Genomic DNA, 22,917 nt, shown 5'->3' on the forward strand with positions numbered 1-22,917 from the left:
GTTTTAATCATATATATAATTCTTATATTAGCACTTTTTGGATTTTCACAAAGTGATGTGGAATCTGAAGAAGAGGAAAAGATCAGAATATATCTGAAATAACTAAAGAACAATGCAGAAATATAAAGGGCAATATTAATTATAGATATTTGACAAATACATACTCGTGAATATATTTTGTATATTTTATTGGAATAATGATTATTTGACTATATTATAGTATAGTATATAGAAAGAAAAATTATGTACATAGTATACTGTGTGTATACTGAGAAGATTTGAAAGATTTACCGATAATATAAACCGCCGCACTTAATTTCTTAATTTTTGCAAAAACGGGCAAAAATATGCTCATTAGAATCAAAGTCGTGGAGTAAACGAAGTCCATTTTTCTGTGCGAGCTCTTTCAATTCTTCGGTAAAGTTTTTCAAATCCTCTTTGCGCAAATCCGTCATATATTTGCGCGATTCTACAATTACTGGTGCACCCGTCGATACTAATGGCGCAAGATTTTCTAACTGCTTTGTCATATTGTTCGCTATCCAAACCAGATGAAATCTATTTATGTATTCGCATTTAGATTTTAAGGATTCCAACGATGTTATAGGATGAAAGATTATCTAAAAAAAAAAAAAAAGAAAAAATTCGTATACAAAATATTCTTTGATTTATTACAATAATACAAAACGCACCTTATGATTTGGTATTTCCACCCAAGAAATTTTTTCTTTGTCTGATTTAGATTTATCTCCGATACTTGTCCACGATTCATTTTCTATTTCGATGTCTGGCATTTCACTTACTATAATGCCATTTAAAATCGAAGCATCTCTATGAGCGCCGACGTAATCCTCGCATAGCGGTTCTCTCGTTCTTATTTCGTGAATTGCACGCATTATTTCACGCTCCGCAACGTCGGTTGCTCTAAACCTACAAGATGCTCAATTTAATCTCATTCTAATTTATCAGCAATAAATATTTCCTTGTCGAAAGTGTTCTTTACTTTTTGTCCTCTTTTTCTTCAATAGCAGCCCAAGTAAAATAGGGACCGTTTATGATGTCTCCTAAATATGCATAATGTATAAAACCAGATCCATATTGTATTATGTTATTTAATAGAGTCGGATTGCTCCTGGATGGTTCACCTTCGAGCCAAGTAAACGCTACTCCGTTATTCCTCCAAAATCTAATTAATGACAATAATAATTCACTAAACATAGATGTCTTCTTGTACCTCTGAATATTAACATCATATAATTTTATTTAAAGTACATTTGCATTCAGTTTTTATATTATATGCTTATCAAACATACCTGTATTCTTGTACTGTAAGATTATTAATACATCTGGGTTTTAATATCATATAATAGTCCCAATCGAAAACGCCTTCTTTGCAGTCGTATCGTGTTTTCAGAGCTTTTCTAATTCTGCGATCCCAATAGTTTATTATGGGGACTCCTTCGCATGTTGCACGTGTCCAAAATCTTAGAAAATATGTTACATAAATATTCAAAAATATATTAAGTATCTTTATCGTTCGAAATCAAATATTTTTCCACTATATTATGTTTTAATATGCATTAATTTACTTAAAGATGGATTCCAAATTATCTCTATCTTTGTGCTTAAATTTTTCCAATGATAACCATGGGCAGTCAATGGTTCGAGTCGGAATATCGATCAGTTGTTTAGTACATTTTGCTAAATATTTAGCCGTAGCCGGCCTTAAAAGAGTATTTCCTAAAATCTCTAGGTAATATCGGGTTGCCTCCTGTAATCCTTTCCATTACAGTAATTATGTAATGTATATTATATTTCCTGCTAGAATTGAGAACAGACTTAATACTATTTATACATACCTAGATTTTTCTCTAAACAAACATTTAATAAAAGTATCGATCTAGCAACTTGCTCCAAAGTCGGTTCAATAACGTGATACGTGATATTTCGACTAGGATGCGCGTAAGATGATGCTAATGTCTTTATGATATGTCGTGCATCACCAGCACCTACAATCAATACTTCAAAATTGTCTGAAATGTGATCTTCTTTCCGAGTCACTTCAGTTTGTAGATCTAGCGGATAGCTGTATCCCCACATATTATATATTTAGAAATTTGTATGTCGATTTTGATGAAATGCACACTTTAGAATTATATATATATATATATACGATTACAAAGCTTTCTGTTACATTAAATTCTTGGGCCAAGATTTGTTATCTCCATGACAACACCACAGTACAAATAAAGAGAATATATATGTTGCTGAATAAATATCAACTTTATATCAATAAATTAATGAATAAATTAATTGGAGGTAGAAATTTAATGAAGAGAAAGAAGTTTGGCAAGAGAAATATAAGATGCGTTATATTAAAATAAAAACATATTTATATAATAAAATTATAAACATATTGTTATCTGTAGTAATAGTCATGTCTTCGAGACTTATAAAATCATTTATTTATTTCTATATATATATATATATATTTAGAATCTGTGACACAGATAAAAATAGATTCCTTATAAATTTTTTTCTTTCAAAAAGTTCATTTATAAACCATCACGTTCATTCGGTGTGACAATTTATTTGTCCCTTTTTTTCTGAGCCCGTTTGTTACCACAACGTTGTAAAAGATCGGTAATAGGACCCTTATGTTGAAATATGGTAACGAGCTGCGTACGTGCTTCGTTCATTCCTTCACTAATTAAACTACTACGCTGCATGTTTCCCTTAATTAATTCATTCACACGTTCCAGTCCGTCGTTGTGTCTGCTTTTAAGAGTTTGCTGTGATTCTAATAGCATTAGTGTAGTTTTTAATTTTTCGTGCACCTGAAAAAGATATAATACAAAAATTGTTTAGTACTTATGCAGTTTAGAAAGAATCTCCAAATAATATGACAAATAAACACTTTTCACACCTGTTTTTCAAGATCTGCGATGTCTTCCATTTGAGTAGTGAGATGATAAACTTTCCACCCATTCAGTTTCTGTAATACATGTTTCTGTTGTGCCAGTTCAGCAACTGTAGGTCTTCTCTCTTCGCGAGGTCGGACATCACTAGGTCTTCTATAATGGTGCAGTCTAACACTCCACTTGTTTTTCCAAGAAGAACCTAAAACGAGTAATATCTGATTAGAAAGAAAATTTATAATTGATACCACATCATCCCCATAATTCCCACATCATCTACATATATAATACAAATGAATATATACAATAAAAAAATGTTTACATATACAAACCTATCAAACTTGGAATAGGCCGTGTCCGTATTGTATTTTCTGTTTGTTGAGTAGATGATTTAATGTCACTTTGAACATTGGAGATTTGTCTCTTGTCAGAAAACTTCTCTTTTGATTCTTCTTTATTCTCTTTTTTCATTTTCTCCTCTGTAATAAATTGCATCTCTTCTTCTGTACATCTAGGTTCTGTTAATTCTACGCCTGTGAGTTGCTGTTTGCGTGGTTTTTTTCTTGGTGACATTTCTATAATAGGATTGATAGTAATCCTCGATTGTTCAGGTTCCTCATCAAGACCTGGTGAAGACGTAGCAGATACGGTCGTAGAACCGGAACTTTGGCATCCACCGCCATCCAAATCTCCTTTTGGTGATAACGGCGGACTGATCGATCTACTTGATGGTAGAGATGCCAGTACAGGATTTAAATTTTTAGCAACACCTGATATAATAAAAAAATTGATTTACATGATACAAAATTAAAACAATGGTTATATATATCTCACCTAATTAATATCCAATAAGGAACATAATTAAATCAATAACAATGCTTCAGAAAAATTATTATTTGTCTTAATATCCAACAGAGAATAAAAAAGATAAATATGATTTTACAATGTTAATTATAATTGCAGTATATTGAAACAACTTTAATATGCAAAGAAATTTCTATTAAATTTTCTATGCTATTATTCTTCACTTTGAAATGCTTTAGCAAACTAAAGATCAAGTTATATATAAATAATGATAGCATATGTAAATATTTTGCCGATATGTACACAAGATCAATTTAGATTATTGCAAACCAATACAGAACTTAAAATTCTTCAAATATATCATTAGATACCATTATCAAATATATATTATTAGATACCATTAGAACAATAAAAATGCAATTTAAAAAATTATTTAGCATGTTATGAGAACATTAATAATATTTTATATATTATTAACATGATATTTTTCCTATTCTTCATTACATAATATTTTTTATAAAATATGTCGCTATTGCTTTAATTACATTTAGTAATGTTTTGTAATGTTTAATATAATCATACCTTTGACTGGTGAATTGTCATGATCTCTCTTTCTCAGGATGCTTGGTCTGGGAGATGCATTAGGTTTACCATGAGGTTCCTCATATCCTCCTGGTTCGACGACTAATCTTACTGGTTGCATTGAACCCTGTCGAAATGGTGAGTATGTTCCTGAAAAATACAGTACAATAGTTTTTAAGCATTTTTTATTGCAGAGAGATATGGAAGAAATCTAAAAGATATAGCTCGTTTGCCAATCTCTTTACTTTTAATCATGATTTTACCTGTAGTCTCAAAGGAATAGTATGTAGTAGTGTTATGCGGCGGAGTTATGTATTGTCCTTGAATCGGCTGTGTGGAACTGGTAGCCGTGCCACTGTTTGTGGACGATACGCGTATGCTAGCTGGTTGCGCTGGTTTAATCTGGACGGTTTGTCCGATAGTCTGTGGCTGTGCAGAAGTGACTTTAACTGGCGTCGGTGCAGCCCTCACCGATACTAGAGGCAGAGAATGCAGAGACATTCCTGCGATTTTTGTAACTGTGGTTGGGACCGTTTGCAATATACGCATCGCGTTCGATTGCGTATTCGCGGTTGTCGTAATCACTTGAGACACTGTACTGAAGCTTGATAGGCATGTAACATTCTGAACGACACGTGGTCCACCTGGCTGTTGTTGAATCTGTATCCACACTCAGATTACTCGTTAATCTTAAATCAATTTTTTATAAATTATTACAAAATACACATGACATATAACTAACCTGTTGTGAAGGAATAACAATATGGCTAACAGTGCTAGTCGAAGGCCCAGCCACTGTGTTGATCGATAATTGTCGCCCTGGTGCTTCCACTGAACCGATGGTAACCGAAGTCGTGCTGTTAATTCTGTTCGCCGTTTCTATGGGTGTTGATACAGCTATTCGTTTTGTAGTACCAGATGTGGTTAGAGGTCTGTTAGATTGGCTGGGCTAAACATTTCAATAGAAGAATTTATAAATACATCAATTTTATATTTTTCGATTTTAGTTGCAGTCCAGAAAGATTGTACATTCAACCTTACATATGCCTTCATTTCTGGGTTGAACATATTATATCGATATTCATGTACCGTGATTCATTAGATCGATATTCATGTATCGTTCAAACATGACATAAATATGATATAATATTAAATGTGTATATATATATTACACATTTCTACATATTTAAATCATATAATTTACTTGAATGGTTTGTGTCGATGATCTTCCTGGTTGCGAAGTTTGCGACACAGTTACTACTTGCGGTGTCGGCGGTCTGCTTTGTGGAAGTGGAAGTCTTATATTATTTGTTTGCAAGATGGGCGTTATCAATCTGGACGGAGTACCAGTGACCATGGCTTGAACAGATCTTCCCTGACTGGCTGGCGTAATTAGTCGTGTTTGTTGCCCAGTGTATATGGTGGTTGGTGGCCTGGAAACTCTACTGACCGGAGGTGCAGAATGCCTTTGTGATACATTTTGCGCGTATACGACAGATGTTTTAGATTGCCATTGGGGATTGGAGATTGATGTATTACTATTAAAAAAATAGGTACATATATAATTGCTTTGTTATTATTATCTTATTATTATCTAAAAAACATAATCTATTTTATCCAATATACATACCCTGATCTAGTAGTAGGCACAGTTTGTCCTGTATTTGCTCTGACAATAGGAGTGGCAACTGTTGATCTAGGAGCAGCGATATTAGCAACTGCTGCAGCTCCCCTTGGTACATGGTATGTGGCTGGCATATTGACTGCTTGTTGTGTCAATGGCTGTGTCTGTGGTTGGTTTTGCCTGTCCACAGTATTTAATATTCCTGGTGATATTATTTTCACTGTAGGTCCTATAGAACATAACTATAGAAACAATGAAATTGGTATTAATAAACTTATTATATGATGAGTATTAAAATGCTATATGAATAACTTATTAATATTTTTCAAGCTTATTAAAAAAAAAATATGTAACTTATCAACAATCATTATATTATTAAATTTATTTTTAAATTTATATTTAACATCTTCAGAGATGGATTTATTTTAGTTGGAAAACATTATTTTATTTTATTTTTTCATTCAACATTATTTTAATCACGAAGAGTAGATAAATCTAATAGATTGTTGCTAATAGATGTTCATGTTTTCTAGATATCATCTTCATATTTAGATTCTAGAAATACATGTGGCTCCTACATTTGTATATTTTGTATATCAATGCCAATCAAAGGCATAAGCATGTTGTCTTCTTTTTCCTTTCTGTATAGTTGACATTTTTTTTTTATCTTGCAATTCTACGATTGAATATATGTCCTTAGATTCACGTGATTTGTTAAAAGTCCAATTGCAACTCGAAATCTATTCATTGTCAAATACATTTAGAAAGAAGAGTATTCCTCTATAGAAGGGAAAGTATTCCTCTATAGAAGGGAAAGTATTCCTCTATAGAAAGGACAATATTCCATCAATGGCGATTATAAGCCTCGTACTTGACTAGGTAAGCCTTCCACTTGGCCCGATACTTGACACATATAATGCAGAATAAGTAAATTAAAATAAATTCTGCTATTGTGTAAAGTAAAAGAATTTAAGGTAAATAACTAATATTTATTATGCAGCTTCGATATACTAGTATTACCGTAGTTGTTATTTTACTGCTTTCTACAGACGAGGTAGCGCCCGAGGGTGTCACAGCCTTCATTAATGACAGCTTCGGATTCATGTCCAGCGATACCGATTTTCCTACTAAATTGCCGGATGTTCCCACCGATCCAACAATAGTCTGGATTGGCTGAATATTTTGTATACCACTTTGAACTACACTTTGTACATTTTGCATACTCTGTACATTCTGCATTGTAGTCAAGTTCTGTGCCACAGTTTGTATAGTCGTTTCCGGCAGACGTTTATCGCCGCCACTACTGACAGTGCTCAATGTATTCATATTTACGTTGTTGAAACGAAGCAGGTACCGAATTAATTTATACATCGATCACATAAACCGTGAGAATATATTAAAAATCTAAAAGTCCTAAAAATTAATTGTAAAACTAATATTATAGCGATGATGATGAAAAGATTTACGCGGACGAACAAAGCTTGATCAGCGAGTAGCCGAAGAAGATTCGTCGCGTTTGTAGTATAGTAAAGTCTGTATGCAGCTTTAGTCCAAATTGTTGTTTTATGTCAGGTGAGAGTGTCCAACAATATTGGAGGTTACGCCGCTTTCTTGATGTGCGCGGGAGAATCCGTGATTTGGGAGACGATGCGCGGTCGGCTCATCGTTGAGATCACACATTTTTGAGCGAGAAGACGCGGTCGCGTGGCTCAAAACGTCGGATTTTCATACTCGTTTTATCTGAGCAATAGCAATTGATCCCCGCGTAACGCTGTAAAAATGCGAAAAAACCTATGTAGGAATTCCGGTTCGAGAAAATATCGCCGAGGGTCCCACAATAATTCTCAGACACACAAGAGTCTCACTAACATTTCGAGCGAAAAAAAGAACACAAAATCTGTATAACACTTCCTGCATCGCACTATCCAAGTTTATAACAATTTATAGCGCGTAATAATTTCAATACAGCAATGCTAGAATTGAGACGCGAGTTCACGCAGTCATAGTGGAGGGGATAACACATACAAGCGAAATCGCCACTTGTAAGCTGCGCATGCGCTGAGCTCACATATATGCGGTTTCGCTCGTATGTGTATTGTTCCCGCCGCCACTACACTTGCCAGCTACTTGCGTCTCTGGTCTCTGTTCTTTATAGCTGAACTGGTTGCACTAGTTCAGTTTTATCTTTCTTCTTACAATGTGGAGAGAAAAAGATAAACTCTGGACCAGTGCAAGCAGTGCAGCCACTTCAGCTATAAAGAACAGACTTTATTGGCATCATAGGCCACGTTTCAACAAAAAAAGCGCTCAGTTATCTATTTTTTTTCCCTAAGGAAAATGAATTTATCAAATCTTTGAAAAGTAATGAAATATATATGTATTGAAAGAAACATGCAATAGATAATATATGTAAAAATAAATTTACAATACAATAATATTTGCATAAAATCTTTCTGATAATTAGAAATAAGAAAGTGTTTGCAAAAAAATGTGAAATCGCCGATTGGAATTTATTATCATGAACAATTAGTACTGCTGGAGAAGCTTTTAAAAAATCCCTGATAAAAAAAGAGATCTCGCGTGAAAGTCCCTGTTTTGATCTACTTAGTAAAATATGGCGGCAGCAGCTAGTGGTATGCATCTTATGTTGTCTTTTCAATATTTCTTTAATAAGCAAATTAATTGAAATGATTAATGATTAATTGATCAAATATTTTCAATTATTAAATAATAATGAAATTTCTATGATAAAATTTTTTATAAAAGTTATACATAACCTTAATTTATATATTTTTTAAACTGATGGAATAAATCAAACAATATTACGTTTTATTTTATTTGTAATCACAATTCTTTTTCTTTACAGGTTGGTTACTAAATTTTTCTTCAACATACATAAGGCATGTGACATGTCTTAGTTTTTGTCCCATTGGCTTTTTACAAGCACGAAATTATGCTGCTAGAAAAGGTACAAGAGAGAAAGCGAGGAAGAAGAAGATCAAAGTGGTTGTTGAAAAAGTCGGTTTTATACCACATAACCAGAGAAACGCACAAATGTGAGCATTTTTTTATATAAAATATTTTAATATATTTTAATAATTTGTATATTAATATTAATATATTATTTCTTTATGATATTAGTGCAGCTAAAAAGAACAAGTTGAAAGGAGAGAAAATTATATTAAATGATAGTAAAAAACCAGATCCGATAGATAATGTCTGGATTGGGAAATTTCATAAATGGAAAATTTATCCATTTGAAGAAGCAATACAGAATCATCGTGAAACACATCATCCTACTATGTACAATTTGCCAAATGCACCTATAAATGCATTTATAGAATTGGATATGCAGGTAATGAAAGAAAAAAATATGTATAAGATTTATAATACATATACATAAAAGACATACTGAATGTAAATATGTTATCAGGGTGTAAAAAAGACAAAATTTGTCGATGCTTTCTCGAGAATAGCATGTTTACCACATTCATTCGATCATGGTCAAAGCAGAAAAATATTAGCATTTTGTAAAACACCTGAAGTACAGGAAATAGCAAGAGAAGCTGGAGCTCAGTATGCTGGTGGCAAAGAATTAATAAAACAAATTCAAGTAAATAATATATATTTTTATAACAAGCATGTGAAAATTATATCTTCTAACAACTGTTGATTAGATGTATATTGTTCTAGAGCGGGGGATTTTCACTAAAAGAATATGATATTATCGTGTCAGAGCCAAGCATCTTACCTGATCTGTTGCTTATTAGAGGGCTGATGAGAAAGAAGTTTCCTAGCACTAAATTGGGTTAGTAGAAATACATAATATTTAAATTTTTGAAAGTTTTATCTTTATGATATGAATTAACCTCATAAAACAAACTGATATGTATAAACATTTGAATCTCAATTTGTCATTTCTAAAATAAATTTTAATATTTATTATTTGGTTTATGTTCTTGTTTAGGTACTTTAAGTCCTAATATGAATACACTTGTATCAAAATTTTTAACTGGAATAAAATATACAGCAAACCCACATGATCTTCTAAAATCTTATGGCACTATTGATGTTACATTTGGAACGGTAAGTTTTTGATGATATTATTTGGATAATTGTGTTATATTGTTACAAACATTTTGTTAATTTGTTTATATGTCAGACAATGTAAAAAGATTATCGATTGATTTATTATTTTATAGCTCGATATGGATACAAAGCAGTTGGAGGAGAATTTTATTGCCATTATTAAGGATGTTAATGCTGCAAAGCCACGTCGACCAGAACCTTTTATCACAAGGTAATATTTAGTATCATTTACATTAGACTTATGCCTTTATATATATATATTTACCTTACATACATATTTTTATATATACATTTATTATATAATTGTATAATTATGTTTTAACAGAATTCGTATTTCGTGTGCACCAGCGACAGAGATGTTTAAAATTGACTTTGAACAATATCTATCTACAGATAGTACATTTAAAAAAGGAGAAGGAAAAGAAGAAGAAGAAGAAGACGAAAGCGAAAATGAAAAACAGGATGTTGTTATTGCATCTCATTAATTTTGTTTATAGGTATATCTCTATAAAATATCTATATAGTTAAATATACACATTAATAATATTTATTAATAACAAAAACCCCTTTGTTTTCCTCCTGTTATCGCTAATATAATATAAATATTTCATATATTTATTTTCCACTACTAAAAGAGTTAACATTGCCAATTTTTTATTAATATGTTATTAAAAGCACATTCAATTATTGAAACGTAAATATTATAATTAATTGAACGATTCTATTTTTCTTTTTATTTTGAATTTATAATTATCATTTATATAAATAATAATATAATAAATATTATATAATTATCATTTATATAAAGTAATTACTATGTAATTGTTCCCTTGCATAGTTTGACTACAATAATCCTTCAACGAAAAGTGCATAATTATGCAGGACATAATCTCGTTAACGCCGATGGGGCATGATGACTATGGTCTACTACTTATGCGTTAATAAGCGGATGATCATAGGGAGGTAGACAGAGGCGGCACTAGAGATAACGATGCCCTAAGCAAATGTATTTACTGCTTGTGAATATCGCGAAGTTCTACATCGAGCAAGCCATTGTACACACAAGGCTTCCACGAGAGAAAATACATAGATATTTAATTCACGTTTTGTATATATGTAATGTATATAGTGTGTGTGCGTGCGTGTGTTGTGAGTGTGTGTGTAGTCCGATGAAATCTAAATAGCCTCATAGCTTAATATGAAGCCTTTGTGTGCGCAAAAACCTTTACAAATATGAGGCCTTCGTAAATGCATTAATCGTAATTCAAGGTAAAAACCAGGATTATTCGATTTTATTTCATAAAGTTCTTTATATCAGAGATATGTTTTTATAGAAATTTTTCTTCTTTTTCTTTTTTTTAAACATAGTTTTCTATGCATGAAAATATTCATTAGTTTAATGAAATTTTACAGATACAAAAAGTATTGCAATCTACCGCAAAAAAATTAGCAAAATTTTTTACAAAAATGAACTTTTTAACATTTTAATACAGATAATTATTTATATACAGCAAAATAATATTTGTCGTTTCACGGAATCCTAACATTTACGAGATGTTGAACATTGACGCGGTAGATCTGTACAGGAAGAATCTCGATGAAAGTATTTACAAGCAGGCACATACAAATGCCTTCGTATAATCTAACGCGACGATGCACTTTCACCCAGTTCGCCTGACGGTAGAGCCGTCTCTGCGGGAGACCGCGGAGAGACGAGCGTACGTACAACGAAAGGCGGACGAAGTAGAAGGAGCGGCGAGGCAAGTGAAGCGAGGGAAATGAGAATGGAGAACACGGTGAGCGGCGACCGGTGGTGGTGCGGCACACCGAACGAGCGATCGGAGTGTGGAGAGGGGCGACGACTCACCTACCTGCCGGTCGCGGGCTCAGTCGGTGTCCGCCAGGTTGAAAATCCGTCCGTCGCTTCTCTTGCCCTCTAACTAGCGCATAACTGTATAATACACGTGAACCGGTCGCGTTCTTTTTAGGGGAACAAACGGATCACTCAAAATATAATTGTCGTCAGGGGATGTTTCCCTTTTTAATCATTGATCTTTAACGCTACTGATACCGATGATAGCGCGGGAATTTTTTGGTTTATAATCATATCTTCAACTATACCGGAGATTCGGGAAAGCGGGAAAATTTTCACGCGAATCGAGAACACGAAAATTTCTGTGTCTCTGTGAGTGGAAAAGTGAAGGAGGCGCACGCGTGTGCGCTGGCGCCTTTACCGCGGCGCGCGTTTATCTCTCTCTCTGTGCATGTGTGTTTACGTATAGTGTGATTCGTGTTGACTGTGCAGGGTGCAACGAACGACGACAAAGAAAGAGAGAGAGAGTAAGAGACAGCGATTTCAAGTTTTCTTCTCACCGTCTACCGCTCCGATTGCCTCCTTCGTAGACATGCCCCTGCTTGACGACCAACAATTGCGGCATTAGGTGACATATAGGCGCACACGTGCACCAGTCATGGTAAGTTTGCAAAGATCATCTCTGGTATAAAGTACACTCTCGCAAAATCGAATCTGATGACTCGCAAAAATTGTTCCGCGAGGAATTGAGATGCAACAACAGCCTCTGAAGTTGACAATCATAACATTTGAAAAATGTTGCGCTTGATCACATTATTGTTACGTTATAAATGCATCAGATTATATATCAGATGATATATTTTGAATTATATTTTTCATTTGCGAAATTCTGAATTTACTTTCCGAAAATAGTATTTTTCGAGATTGTTGCATCGCATTCAATTTCTTAGTCATTTTTTACCCTCTTTTCGTTAAACTCGATCGGAGTAATTAAAGCAACAGCCCCTGCGAATGCAATGTTGTAATATATATTTTATTGCGATACAAAAAGTCTTTTCCGCAAATGATATGCAATTGCATCTGTAAAGCGTTGCTTTTATTATCTTTCAAGCATTTTTGAGAAAGACTGTACGAAAGAATAAAATTGCTCATGAAAATTATGCACGCGGTTACTCTCACGTGTGCGCGCGCGGAGTTTAAAGGGCACCTTATAATAAAAGTCGAGAAGGTACGGCAAGTCCAGGCGTACTCTGATATCTTCATTTCGCGTATGCGAACTGCGAAGAGAGAAAGAGAGAGAGAGAGAGAGAGAGAGAGCTTGCAAGGTGAATACGGCAGCCGGATTTGGTATGCGGTATCCATAATTTGCAACATGAGTGTCGTTATTATGGCGTACACGCAAACGCGCGTGGCACCTTCGGCATTTCCGAAGATCCTCCCCCTCGCCGTTTTCTGTCTCGAGAAACTAACATAGTAACATAGTAATAATCATCGCGATCTTCAATCACGTTCATAATATTTAGTAGTAGAGGCGAGACTTTAACGACGAGAAAGCGTTTATGTAAGTTGACAAGTCATCTGTGGAAAGTGTCTCTTGGTCCTCACCACAATGTGGTTACTAATCATGACCAGCGAGAAATGTCAAGCGTACTGTTCCGTGTTAGCAACTAATTTGGAAACTATTATTTTACACACAATTGTTGCGGCTAATATAATCGTGTGACTTGGAAGAATTTTTTATTTTGATATGATAGTTTTTTGCGCGTACTGCGTTAAGTTAAAATTAATTCTGCTCTCATAATTCGTGGATCGATACATCGATATTGCGGCAAACGCCGCATACATGAGTTGCATTTTTCTATTTATTTTTCATGACGTGAGATCCGATGGATCCTTGCGTGTTGTTTATCGCTCGAGTCTCGATCCAAATTCATAAGCAGTCATCTGTAATTTACTCTCAATAAGTATGCACATCTTGCGCATCGTACAACTCGCGAATTTTCCTTTTTTCCATCTCGATAATATCTGTGCTTGTCAGTTTATATGTATCAAAATTTAATCTACAAATATGTGCTGACTTGTCTTTTAATTTTTTCTTAATTAAGTAAATTATTTTTATTTCTGGATCGCTTGAGAGGGACAATCATTTGGTAAAACTTACACAAATTTTTGAAACGTGATAATTATATATAGCTAATATTGCAAATATATTTTATAAATATCTTTAACGCGTGATATTTGAGAGCAATCTTCACGCATGCAAACGAATTTTAAGCTCGCAGGAGCAATCGCTCGCTCGTATGATTCGTATCGATGAAATTATAAAACCGTCGAAACCTTGACTGTCGCTCGCCGAGATTTTTGACGTACTATTATTTCGCGAAACGGCACGTTGTGGAATCGTGAGGCGATATGTGCAAGGTCAAAGCACCAATAATTCCTTAATCGTGTCACGATATGTTTCTTTCGATGTGGCGATATCCGAGATCGATAAATTGGTCTAGCAATTCTTGTCGACAGTAAAAGGCAGTTTGAAGGGCGATATGATAGAAGCGTATATGTCGAAGATGCTGCTAATTAGTTAGATCTTATTTATGAAACGCTAAGGATGATTTATGCAAAAGAGAGCTGAATTTAGAAAAAAAATAACTTGTTCATTGTAATATTATGATGAGCAACCATTCATATTATTTTGACAGAATTAGAGACAATTGAATAATACTATTAATGCATTATTATTAGCAATGTTTCCTCCATTTTTTGTATAGACAAAATTTAAAGCCTCGATATTAATAAATTATTAATAATTTATGAAACGATATTTTGTTCTGTAAAATTTTGCGGGCAAGCACGCAGTTTACGAGAAAAATACTGATTATAAATATAATCCAAGTCCACGCCGTTCTTTCTCATTATTTCGCTCAATATACTTTATTGGATGAATCTGTCGGAAATGTTCGCAAACGTTACGCATTTCTTACTAGCAATCTTAATATATCGCGGCGCGTATCGATATATAATCGGACGATGAACAGATCGATTCTAGATTATTATCCGAGTGCGGCAGGACGTTTTATTAACACACGCTGCGAAATTACGGTTTTGCATTCGCGCGTGCCTTAGAGACGCGATCCAGTCATGCGTGCCAGATCGCCACGAAAACCCGGCTTCAGAAGCGAATGCAAATGATAGCCTTGTGGGAGTCTACGTGTCTCTGTAACGCTTCGGCGTTTTCCTTCCCTTCGACTTTCCCCTGCAGAGTCGCGATCGACACGCGCAGGTTTCGTAGACAATAATTACGTCTCATAATATACTGCGTGCCGACACAATTCGCTGCGACACACAAGTTTATATCTATATTTTTCTCCCTCATTCGTTTCCACGCTCGTTCGCCGGAAAATTGCAAATCGACGATTTTCATAAGATCGCGAATTTCCCTCGGTGAACTTCCGCGTGACCTCTTCGTGTGTCGTGGGATCGGATACATCGCGGGTAATACCGTTTCTAACGTATTTCAATCTGCACCAGAGAAAACTCCAAGCGAGACAGATATACGGGTCTTGACGTAACCCGATCAAGCAATCGCGCCTTGCTCTTATAGTTAGCTCTCAGGCACAGACAGAAAGCCCTTTTTTTTTCTCTCTACGAACACCGTGAATTCTTTATCGTGTATTCGGTGGAGAATTGCGAGATCAATGCAAATTTCACGTCGGTTCGAAGAACATTAAAAGCCTTTTACTCTTCCCCTCAGGCGTCTACGGCAAATCAGGGACGCGGTTTGTTAACAGGACACTCTGATAAAATATCGCGCTTTTAGAGAACTCGATTGCAAAATTCTCAAAATCTGTAATTGCAATACAAAGTTTTCTCTTTTTATATTAACCGCACGAATATCCTATCATCGTCACAAAACAGCGGAATAACTGAAATAGTAGTTGTAGTAGTAGTAGTAATAGTAGTAGTTATTAACGACACGCTTTGCAAAATGCCAGCGTGACATTCACGCGGAGGAAAGTCCGAATGGGCGAGAGCAGAAACGCGAGACAGCAGAAGTGGGCGAGAGGGGAGAGAAGCAGGTATATCAGCTAAGGAAAAATGACAGCATACGAAGCGGTTATGTGCCAGGTCGACCGGTTCTTCTTGTTACTCACTTCCCTCGCGAGATATATACTGGGTGACGATGACAACGCGTCCGTTCGTTGTATTAACGCGTCCAACTGCATTCTAGCTACAGTGAAAAGGATTCTCGTCTTAATACGAAGCTATTCGATGAATCGGAAATCATGCGTATCGAGGAAATAGAGATTTCTTAATTAGATAGTAAAAGGAAACTGCATATAGTGTAAACAATTCAAAAGTTTTACGCTTGAATAATTAACGATTGATAGCCAATAATCAATTAAAGCGATAAATAATAATTACATAATTCTTATTTGCTTCATTTAATTAAAATACTTAATTTAATTAAAACGTTTTAAATTAAAATCTGATGACTCTTAGGTGATATAGAATATAAATGTGATTATAAATTCATATATATTCCTCCCAAGTACGGGTAGAACAAAGTTAAAGTGATTTTTTTTCCACTAACTTTCAGCCGATTGATTGCTTCTCGAAATTCAAATGAGATTGAATTTATTAATCTTTGCATATGCTTAGATTAGTTATTAGTATTTCTAACCGCTCATAAATGCATCGACTGTCGTAGCGTAAACAGGAAGATTGCATAAGAGATGTTATATAAGTATTAAATAATCTTCGTCGTGCTGAACATTGACAGCGACAGTAGTCATTATCGATTTTGAAATTCGTCATAAATCGCAATTGATAACTAAACTTTGGAAAATGCGATAGTCGGATTCATCTCGCTAGCGCGATGATGATAATGTCATGATTAATCGTACAGGAGCGATCGAAACCGGACGATCGATAAATGCGTCGAACGTTAATCTGCACATTAGTATTCGGTGTGTATATTATTCGAATACGCACGTGATCGCGTGCGTTGGATTTTTCCTCGACGATACCGTAGCTTGAATTTATTTATTAATGAGCGCCGCGACCGTGCGAAGAAAATTAACTCACGTAACGAGATATAGATCCGCACTAACGAAACTCTCCTTCTCTCTTGGAATATATAAGGATGTGTAACCGTAACAAAAGGTGAATTCTCATGGCGGTTACAGCATGATGCATACTTCTTTCCCACGTGTTAGAAAATGCGCGTCTTCGCGTGTAAGAAAACGCGCGACAGTGATCGGTAAAACGCTGATGCAACATTATAATTTAATATTTTCTTTCCGTTAACTTCACTGCTCGCAATTGATAAACGGATGAGGACAAATTAAAATTTTTTGGATTCACTTAAGCAAGTGAATCCAAAAGTTAACATTTAGTTGACGTTTATATAATTATTTTTAATGAACGCAAAGATTTTTTTATGTCCTGTTTTATAAATTTCCATAAACATTTAAATTTTTGCAATATCATAAAATTTAATAAACGTGATTTTAACTATTACAGATAAGTTAGAGCGAGAATAAACAAGATTTTTATTTTTTTTAACTAATTAAAAAAAATTTAATATAGTTATCTAACGTAATAAATTAAGGAATTAATTTCTTCAAAAATAAAATCTATTATTGTAAACTTTTTTGAAATAATCTATATATATATTAAAAATATCTCAGAGTTTCACATGATGTTCGTGTTCTCTTGAATCAAGTTCAAAGTCATCGTGATCGGAGACTGACACGATTCGTTCCGAGCTCTCGTTCGTCAGAGAACGGATGCAAAAACAGCGGATCTTCCATACGTCATCATTGTGCAATACTCGAGCGCGAGATCTGGTCGCGCTTTCAAGGAATCGTAATTACACGCTTCTCACTCGCTCATTTTCCCAGGAAGTGATTCAAGAACCCGTCATTGATCGGTGCGATTACTACGCTCTCCTTGGAATTCTTACGACAGCTAGAAAACGCATACGCGCGATTCAAGATCCCTTTTTGACGGCATCGCTAACCGCTCGGACAGGTATCTCGTAAACGAGCATATCCCGATCTCTCGAAACACAGGCACAGATCCAGCCCGAGGCTCATTTACCTCGCACTATCTCTGTTCGCGTATACTATTACTATCTGAAATGGTATCAACTTTTCGTCAACATCACTTAAAAGGAAAGCGTTAAGCCGTAATATTCTCACGAGCTCATTTACACGCTAATATTCGCGCTTCTCTTTGATATTCGTGCCTTTCCTTGCGCGTGAATGAAGTGCGATCTCTATCTGATATAACTCGGTCTAGCAGACAGGAAGTGGAAGGAGAGCCTTAAGGCTTCTCTCTATTAATTCTGCGGTCTCGGATTTATGCATATATAATATCGCGACACCAGGTATTCGTGCGCCTTTCTCAGGTCGATGACGATAAGGGGCTCAACGTGCACGAATGTACAGTTACGCGAAGAATCGCCGGAATCGCCGAAGCCGCCGAAGAGGAACGCGGAGAGGGACGTGTGTCGCGCAAAAAGGAGGCCACCGACGACCTGACCGTCACCGTTATATTGGCGCCCACGGCGGCGAGGCACCTCGTCTCGATTTACGACTAGTTTCTCGTAACTTAGCATCAGCACGAGGCACGTGTACCTTGTCCGACGCCGCCATCGCGCTTCCCCTTGGCGTTTTGACGCTACGCATGACCTCTGCACTTACCTGCTGTTCAGGTTTACGCAGCTGGTCGCGACGTGCTGTAACACCTTCTCCTCACCGTGCAACAGGTACACGGTAAATGAGGCATAAATTAGGACGTCCCGTTTCTATTATCTAAGAGAGAAAAGCGGCATGTTTCTGAATGTTTGATAATCTATCGAGAATTGTTCAATCTATTGTCATCTTTGATTCACTCCCCAGATTGTACCAAAGAATCGAGTACGATTCATATCCGTATATTATTTCTTTTTTGTAAAAATTGAAATATTAATCTAAATGTTAATTTTATTTTTACACACATCATATTTGTGACATACATTTATCGATTACGCGACGAATTTGAAATTTATGTCTGTATTTACATTCCGTTTATTTAATAACAGTTCGTAAAATAAAGATATCGCGATAAATCTATATTTATATAGTCAAAAATTTGATTTGTAATATTTTTACAAAAAATTAAGAGAATATTATCGTCCCACAAATTTACGGGAAGTTATTGACTGAAATATCACAAGCTAATATTAATCTTATAAAACGTTCTCGTCTTATTAAAACGTAGTCTTATTAAAGAGTTATTCCGGAAATTGATGTAGTTTCTGCAAGATAATTTCTTGCACGACATGTGGAAAATTGCAGTAAGCCAATTGAGAAACATGTATCGTTATCATGATCCTGTCATCGATATAATTTTCATTATATATGAAGATATGAAGAAAGAGAATAAGAAAGAGGAAATATATCATCGACTTTCTTATACTTCTCGATAATACACGTTTACTTATTTATGGTTTTCTAGTACTGAACTTTCTATAAAGATTGCCGAGCACGCACATATATCGTGAAGAAAGTATTTCCTACTTTTTAATATGCTATTTTTTAAAATTATATTTTATAAATGCTTTAAGAGGACGAAAAATAAAAAAAATATTTTTTTTTGTTATATTCTTTAATGTTCTAATATATAACTGTTTTATTTGAACTTAGAAATTCATATAATGAAGATTTAATTGGCGCTTTTTCCTTAGCTTGCTTAATTTTCCATGCGTGAGTATTTCTAACGATCTTTTCGTAATTTTAAAGATCTATTTTGCTACTCTCTTACCGCGATCATCTTCCGAGTTCGTGCGCACACATAACTTCGGCATATGATTAATGCATAAATACATGCAGGAAGGAGGAAGTCGATTCATAATGCTAATGCTGATGCATCTCGCGATCGCTAAATATCTCTGGAATTAAACTAACGCAAATTATTTTCGTCTATTACTGTCGGATGTAATGATCTTTAATTGCATATACCGTGATTTCTACGGAGGAAAGCGACAGAACATCACGTACCTAAAAGAAGAATTGATCAAACATCTTCCACAGTTAGAACTATTCTAAAATTTATATCAGTTTATTTCCAATATCATCATTTTTAAATTAAAAAAATCTTTGTACAATTATTTTATTCTTGCATGTGAATTTTGAATCATTAAATTTTAATATTAGACACTCGACAACTTTTTACTTAATTCTTACTCGATTTATATTGTAATAATGTAACGTGCGACTTTCCGTTTTTGGTTTTCCGATTTTTTCAAATATTTCGAAATTTCATGACCGATTATTTATGCGCGATTATTCTTTTATCTCTCTCGAAATAATCGCGTATCTATAATTCCAGCGTTATATTCGCGAATGACTCACTCGATTTTTTCATCTCGATCGCCCTTGATTTTTCTTCATCGCCGCGAGATAAATGGGTCGATTGTGCAAAGGTCGCAAAGTATTGCCGTGATCGCGAGCGTCGCGGGGACCACTTTTCCACCACGGGGATTCCGCTCTCAAGGAGGAAGTCCTTCGCGTATTAACACGAGAAACGAGAAACGTGACGACATCCCATGGGTCCGACTTATACACTGGACATGCGGCGTAAGGGAGCGGCGACACGTCGCATTCGCATCGTTGCACCCCGCGGCGACGTGGGATTTGTAAGCACGGAATTCGTGTTCGTTCCCGTGTCGTCCGATGATGCAACGCGCGACTTTTGTACAATCGGAGCGAATTTCGCGGATTTCTTCACTCTAGCAAGGTTCGCGTGTGAATCTTCCCGGGTATTCCGCTGTTTCTGCTGGGTTTAATATTCGAAGAATGTTGAATTTGCGACCAACGTTTTCACGCGATAAAACCGTTACATCATTGTATATCATATCATAAACGATTTATGGCATTTGTCACGATTTTAGATAATATGTCATTTTGGGCAGGCCACAAAATGATATATTATTACAAGATAATATAACGAAGAAATTGAAATTACAATAATAAAACAACTAATTATTGGCAATCAATAATAATTAATGATTATTATAGCAGGGAGAAAACGTCATATGGAATATAATTACGAGGAAATCGTGCAAGTATCTGAGAAAGTTTCCGTTTAATGCTTGATTTCTTCGACAGTTCAATATTCTATTGTATTTTGCTTACAACATATAATAGTTACCAACTATATTTTCTACGAAGTTTTAATCAGCGACTGCTACCGGAATCATATGTTCCGCGACGTCCTCGATTTTTGTACGATACGTATAAATTATTTTTAAATTATCTTTCAGATTTTCTTCCTTTCTCCGTCTCTCTTGAGAGAGACAGAAACATCAATCTATGCTTTCTACGTGCATTAATGCGTGCTAATGTTGGTGATTAGGTACTCGCGCCATACCTATTCGCAGCGGTCATAAATCAACGTTATAAATCCGTAGTTGAGGAACGACTGCCATGCTGAATGCGTGCACATCCGCGTCGCCGTGGAATTATTTATCATTCACTCGAGTTGTCGCATTAATCGTCCTTTTCGAATTACATATGTAGTTACCGTTTCAAAGCGAGATGACATTCGCATATTTTCCGGGTGCATCTCCTTCATGACGCGTGTCGATACGTCATCGAAACCGCGTAATGGATTGCTGCGTATAAATTTAAAATATCGATTGCATCAATAATTATAAGATAATAAGCAATATATATACGCAGCGAATTTTTTTCTAATAGCTTATATTAATTTTTGTACCTCGTAGTTTTTCACTCATATAATCATGTTCATATTTACGAACAAATGAATTCGTGTGCTTTTCATTTATATTAACATCATCATTTTTATTATTATTTTTTTTATTGTTTTATAATTATTCTTGTTTATTATTTTGAGCGTTTTTCTCTCCGAAAATTTTAAAAGCTATATATAAAGAGCAACTTTCGAGATTTTTACTCACTTAAAGTGATTCTCGAATATATATAAGAGTACAAATATGCATTTGAAATTAAATTGCAAAGTAGAATTAATTACGTTTATGTTTACGTTACGGTTTCGTTTACGTTTATAAAATATCAGCCGCCTTTGGACGACGATTGAGAGACGCAATGCATCAAAATGATAAAAAAAGTATATTCTCCCCGGTGCGGAGGCACGTCTCTAAGCGTTTTCTCGGGCGAGTTTACTACTAGTTTAATCTCTTATATAGAGACGCGTATATGTGTGTATACATGTATATGCCGCTTTCAACCGCACAGTTGCCAGCCGCGCGCATCAACGGATGAGCAGGTCGTAGAGCAGGTAGCCAGGTGCACGATACGATGCAGGATAAGAAGGAAGAGACTACAAGAGAGTCTATCAGCGTAAGGAACGTAAGGGAGAGAGATGGATAAACGCGTGAAACGAACTCGTGAACATAAAATTCCCACCGTAGGAATGTGAATTTTAAGGGGGCTGACAATTGGATGTCGTGAACGTGCAATCGAATAGGCTCATCTACGATCTATGTCGATCGACCTCCAAGATTCTTTTTCTCGTCTCTTTACACGTACAATGGCAAACGGAATGTAAGACTGCCAAAAATTTGACCGCTCGAATGCAACGAGAAACTGCGCGAATCCCCGCTTTCTCCTTTGAAGTGTCAATCGATCGTCTTAACAGCTGATTTATATCCGAGGATAAAGCCAAACTTTCTCTGATCATATGTACAGCAAAGTAATATTTCTCTCTTTGCTGTATAGTCGTATATCTCTTCATTTTAATTTTAATTTTAATTTATTATTTAATTTTTATTTGTGCGAATTTATTTTAATTCCGATATATATGTAATTTTTTTTGTAAAGACTTTTACAAACATTCAGAAATATATATTTGGAAATTACTTATTTTTTTCTAAACATTTCGTCACTCATTACTGCAATTATTGTAGCGTGATTTTTAAAGATAATGTTTCAATTATCACCGTGACGAAAAATTATCTCGAATACAAAAAGGATTTAAGGATCTACTCAGAAATCTGCTCAGACTTCGAACTGTCCAGAGTCAGCTGATGTGTATCTCGTGTTCTTAAAGTGGTATTA

The 22,917-nt window shown here is 35.1% G+C and overlaps 4 protein-coding genes across 11 annotated transcripts in view; 2 read left to right on the forward strand and 2 right to left on the reverse strand.

The window, feature by feature from the left end:
• Positions 1-98: 98 nt before the first annotated feature.
• On the reverse strand, positions 99-2,245 carry LOC126853686 (dynein axonemal assembly factor 3). The gene is made up of 6 exons (XM_050599679.1): positions 1,860-2,245; positions 1,590-1,779; positions 1,314-1,484; positions 1,004-1,186; positions 693-930; positions 99-620 (listed from the first exon to the last, which is right to left on the reverse strand). The coding sequence occupies exons 1-6, from the start codon at positions 2,098-2,100 to the stop codon at positions 321-323; spliced, it is 1,323 nt and encodes a 440-aa protein (XP_050455636.1). The 5' UTR covers positions 2,101-2,245; the 3' UTR covers positions 99-320.
• A 237-nt stretch (positions 2,246-2,482) lies between these two features.
• LOC126853637 (histone deacetylase complex subunit SAP130) lies at positions 2,483-7,299 on the reverse strand. 2 transcript variants are annotated; one of them, XM_050599514.1, is made up of 9 exons: positions 6,949-7,299; positions 5,935-6,170; positions 5,509-5,842; positions 5,047-5,253; positions 4,568-4,964; positions 4,305-4,454; positions 3,251-3,688; positions 2,927-3,120; positions 2,483-2,837 (listed from the first exon to the last, which is right to left on the reverse strand). In XM_050599514.1, exons 1-9 carry the CDS (start codon positions 7,297-7,299, stop codon positions 2,589-2,591), a joined length of 2,556 nt encoding a protein of 851 aa, XP_050455471.1. In that variant the 3' UTR covers positions 2,483-2,588. The 2 variants fall into 2 exon arrangements, with proteins under 2 accessions (XP_050455471.1, XP_050455472.1); XM_050599515.1 differs by lacking the exon at positions 6,949-7,299 and adding an exon at positions 6,507-6,888.
• Positions 7,199-22,917, forward strand: part of LOC126853696 (50S ribosomal protein L1) — a 34,153-nt gene continuing 18,434 nt past the window's right edge. The window contains exons 1-10 of one of the 7 annotated variants that reach the window (XM_050599693.1): positions 7,252-7,278; positions 7,373-7,459; positions 8,393-8,561; positions 8,795-8,984; positions 9,070-9,283; positions 9,362-9,541; positions 9,622-9,736; positions 9,896-10,014; positions 10,131-10,228; positions 10,343-10,563. In XM_050599693.1, coding sequence (XP_050455650.1) covers positions 8,543-8,561; positions 8,795-8,984; positions 9,070-9,283; positions 9,362-9,541; positions 9,622-9,736; positions 9,896-10,014; positions 10,131-10,228; positions 10,343-10,502 — 1,095 coding nt within the window. In that variant the 5' untranslated portion in view covers positions 7,252-7,278; positions 7,373-7,459; positions 8,393-8,542 and the 3' untranslated portion in view covers positions 10,503-10,563. Of the gene's footprint in view, positions 7,279-7,372; positions 7,501-8,148; positions 8,290-8,392; positions 8,562-8,794; positions 8,985-9,069; positions 9,284-9,361; positions 9,542-9,621; positions 9,737-9,895; positions 10,015-10,130; positions 10,229-10,342; positions 10,564-10,855; positions 11,120-12,322; positions 12,496-22,917 lie in introns of those variants that run through there. The other 6 variants (XR_007687990.1, XM_050599689.1, XM_050599688.1 and 3 more) reach the window with 6 other exon arrangements.
• LOC126853628 (cadherin-99C) overlaps positions 12,344-22,917 on the forward strand; it is a 103,017-nt gene continuing 92,443 nt past the window's right edge. The window contains exon 1 of the mRNA XM_050599495.1: positions 12,344-12,491. Coding sequence (XP_050455452.1) covers positions 12,489-12,491 — 3 coding nt within the window. The 5' untranslated portion in view covers positions 12,344-12,488. The remainder of the gene's footprint in view (positions 12,492-22,917) is intronic.

The sequence above is a fragment of the Cataglyphis hispanica genome, chromosome 12, assembly GCF_021464435.1.
Source record: "Cataglyphis hispanica isolate Lineage 1 chromosome 12, ULB_Chis1_1.0, whole genome shotgun sequence".
In the NCBI taxonomy this organism is placed as follows: Eukaryota; Metazoa; Arthropoda; class Insecta; order Hymenoptera; family Formicidae; genus Cataglyphis; species Cataglyphis hispanica.

Coding starts and splice junctions, on each gene's coding strand:
- LOC126853686 (XM_050599679.1), bottom strand. CDS start 2,100: ATGTGGGGATACAGCTATCCGCTAGATCTACAAACTGAAGTGACTCGG. Junction 1,187..1,313: donor CTTACAGTACAAGAATACAG/GTATGTTTGATA, acceptor GTCATTAATTAG/ATTTTGGAGGAATAACGGAG. Junction 621..692: donor TGGAAATACCAAATCATAAG/GTGCGTTTTGTA, acceptor TTTTTTTTTTAG/ATAATCTTTCATCCTATAAC.
- LOC126853637 (XM_050599514.1), bottom strand. CDS start 7,299: ATGTATAAATTAATTCGGTACCTGCTTCGTTTCAACAACGTAAATATG. Junction 6,171..6,948: donor GCAGTAAAATAACAACTACG/GTAATACTAGTA, acceptor TTGTTTCTATAG/TTATGTTCTATAGGACCTAC. Junction 3,689..4,304: donor TGACAATTCACCAGTCAAAG/GTATGATTATAT, acceptor TTATTATATCAG/GTGTTGCTAAAAATTTAAAT.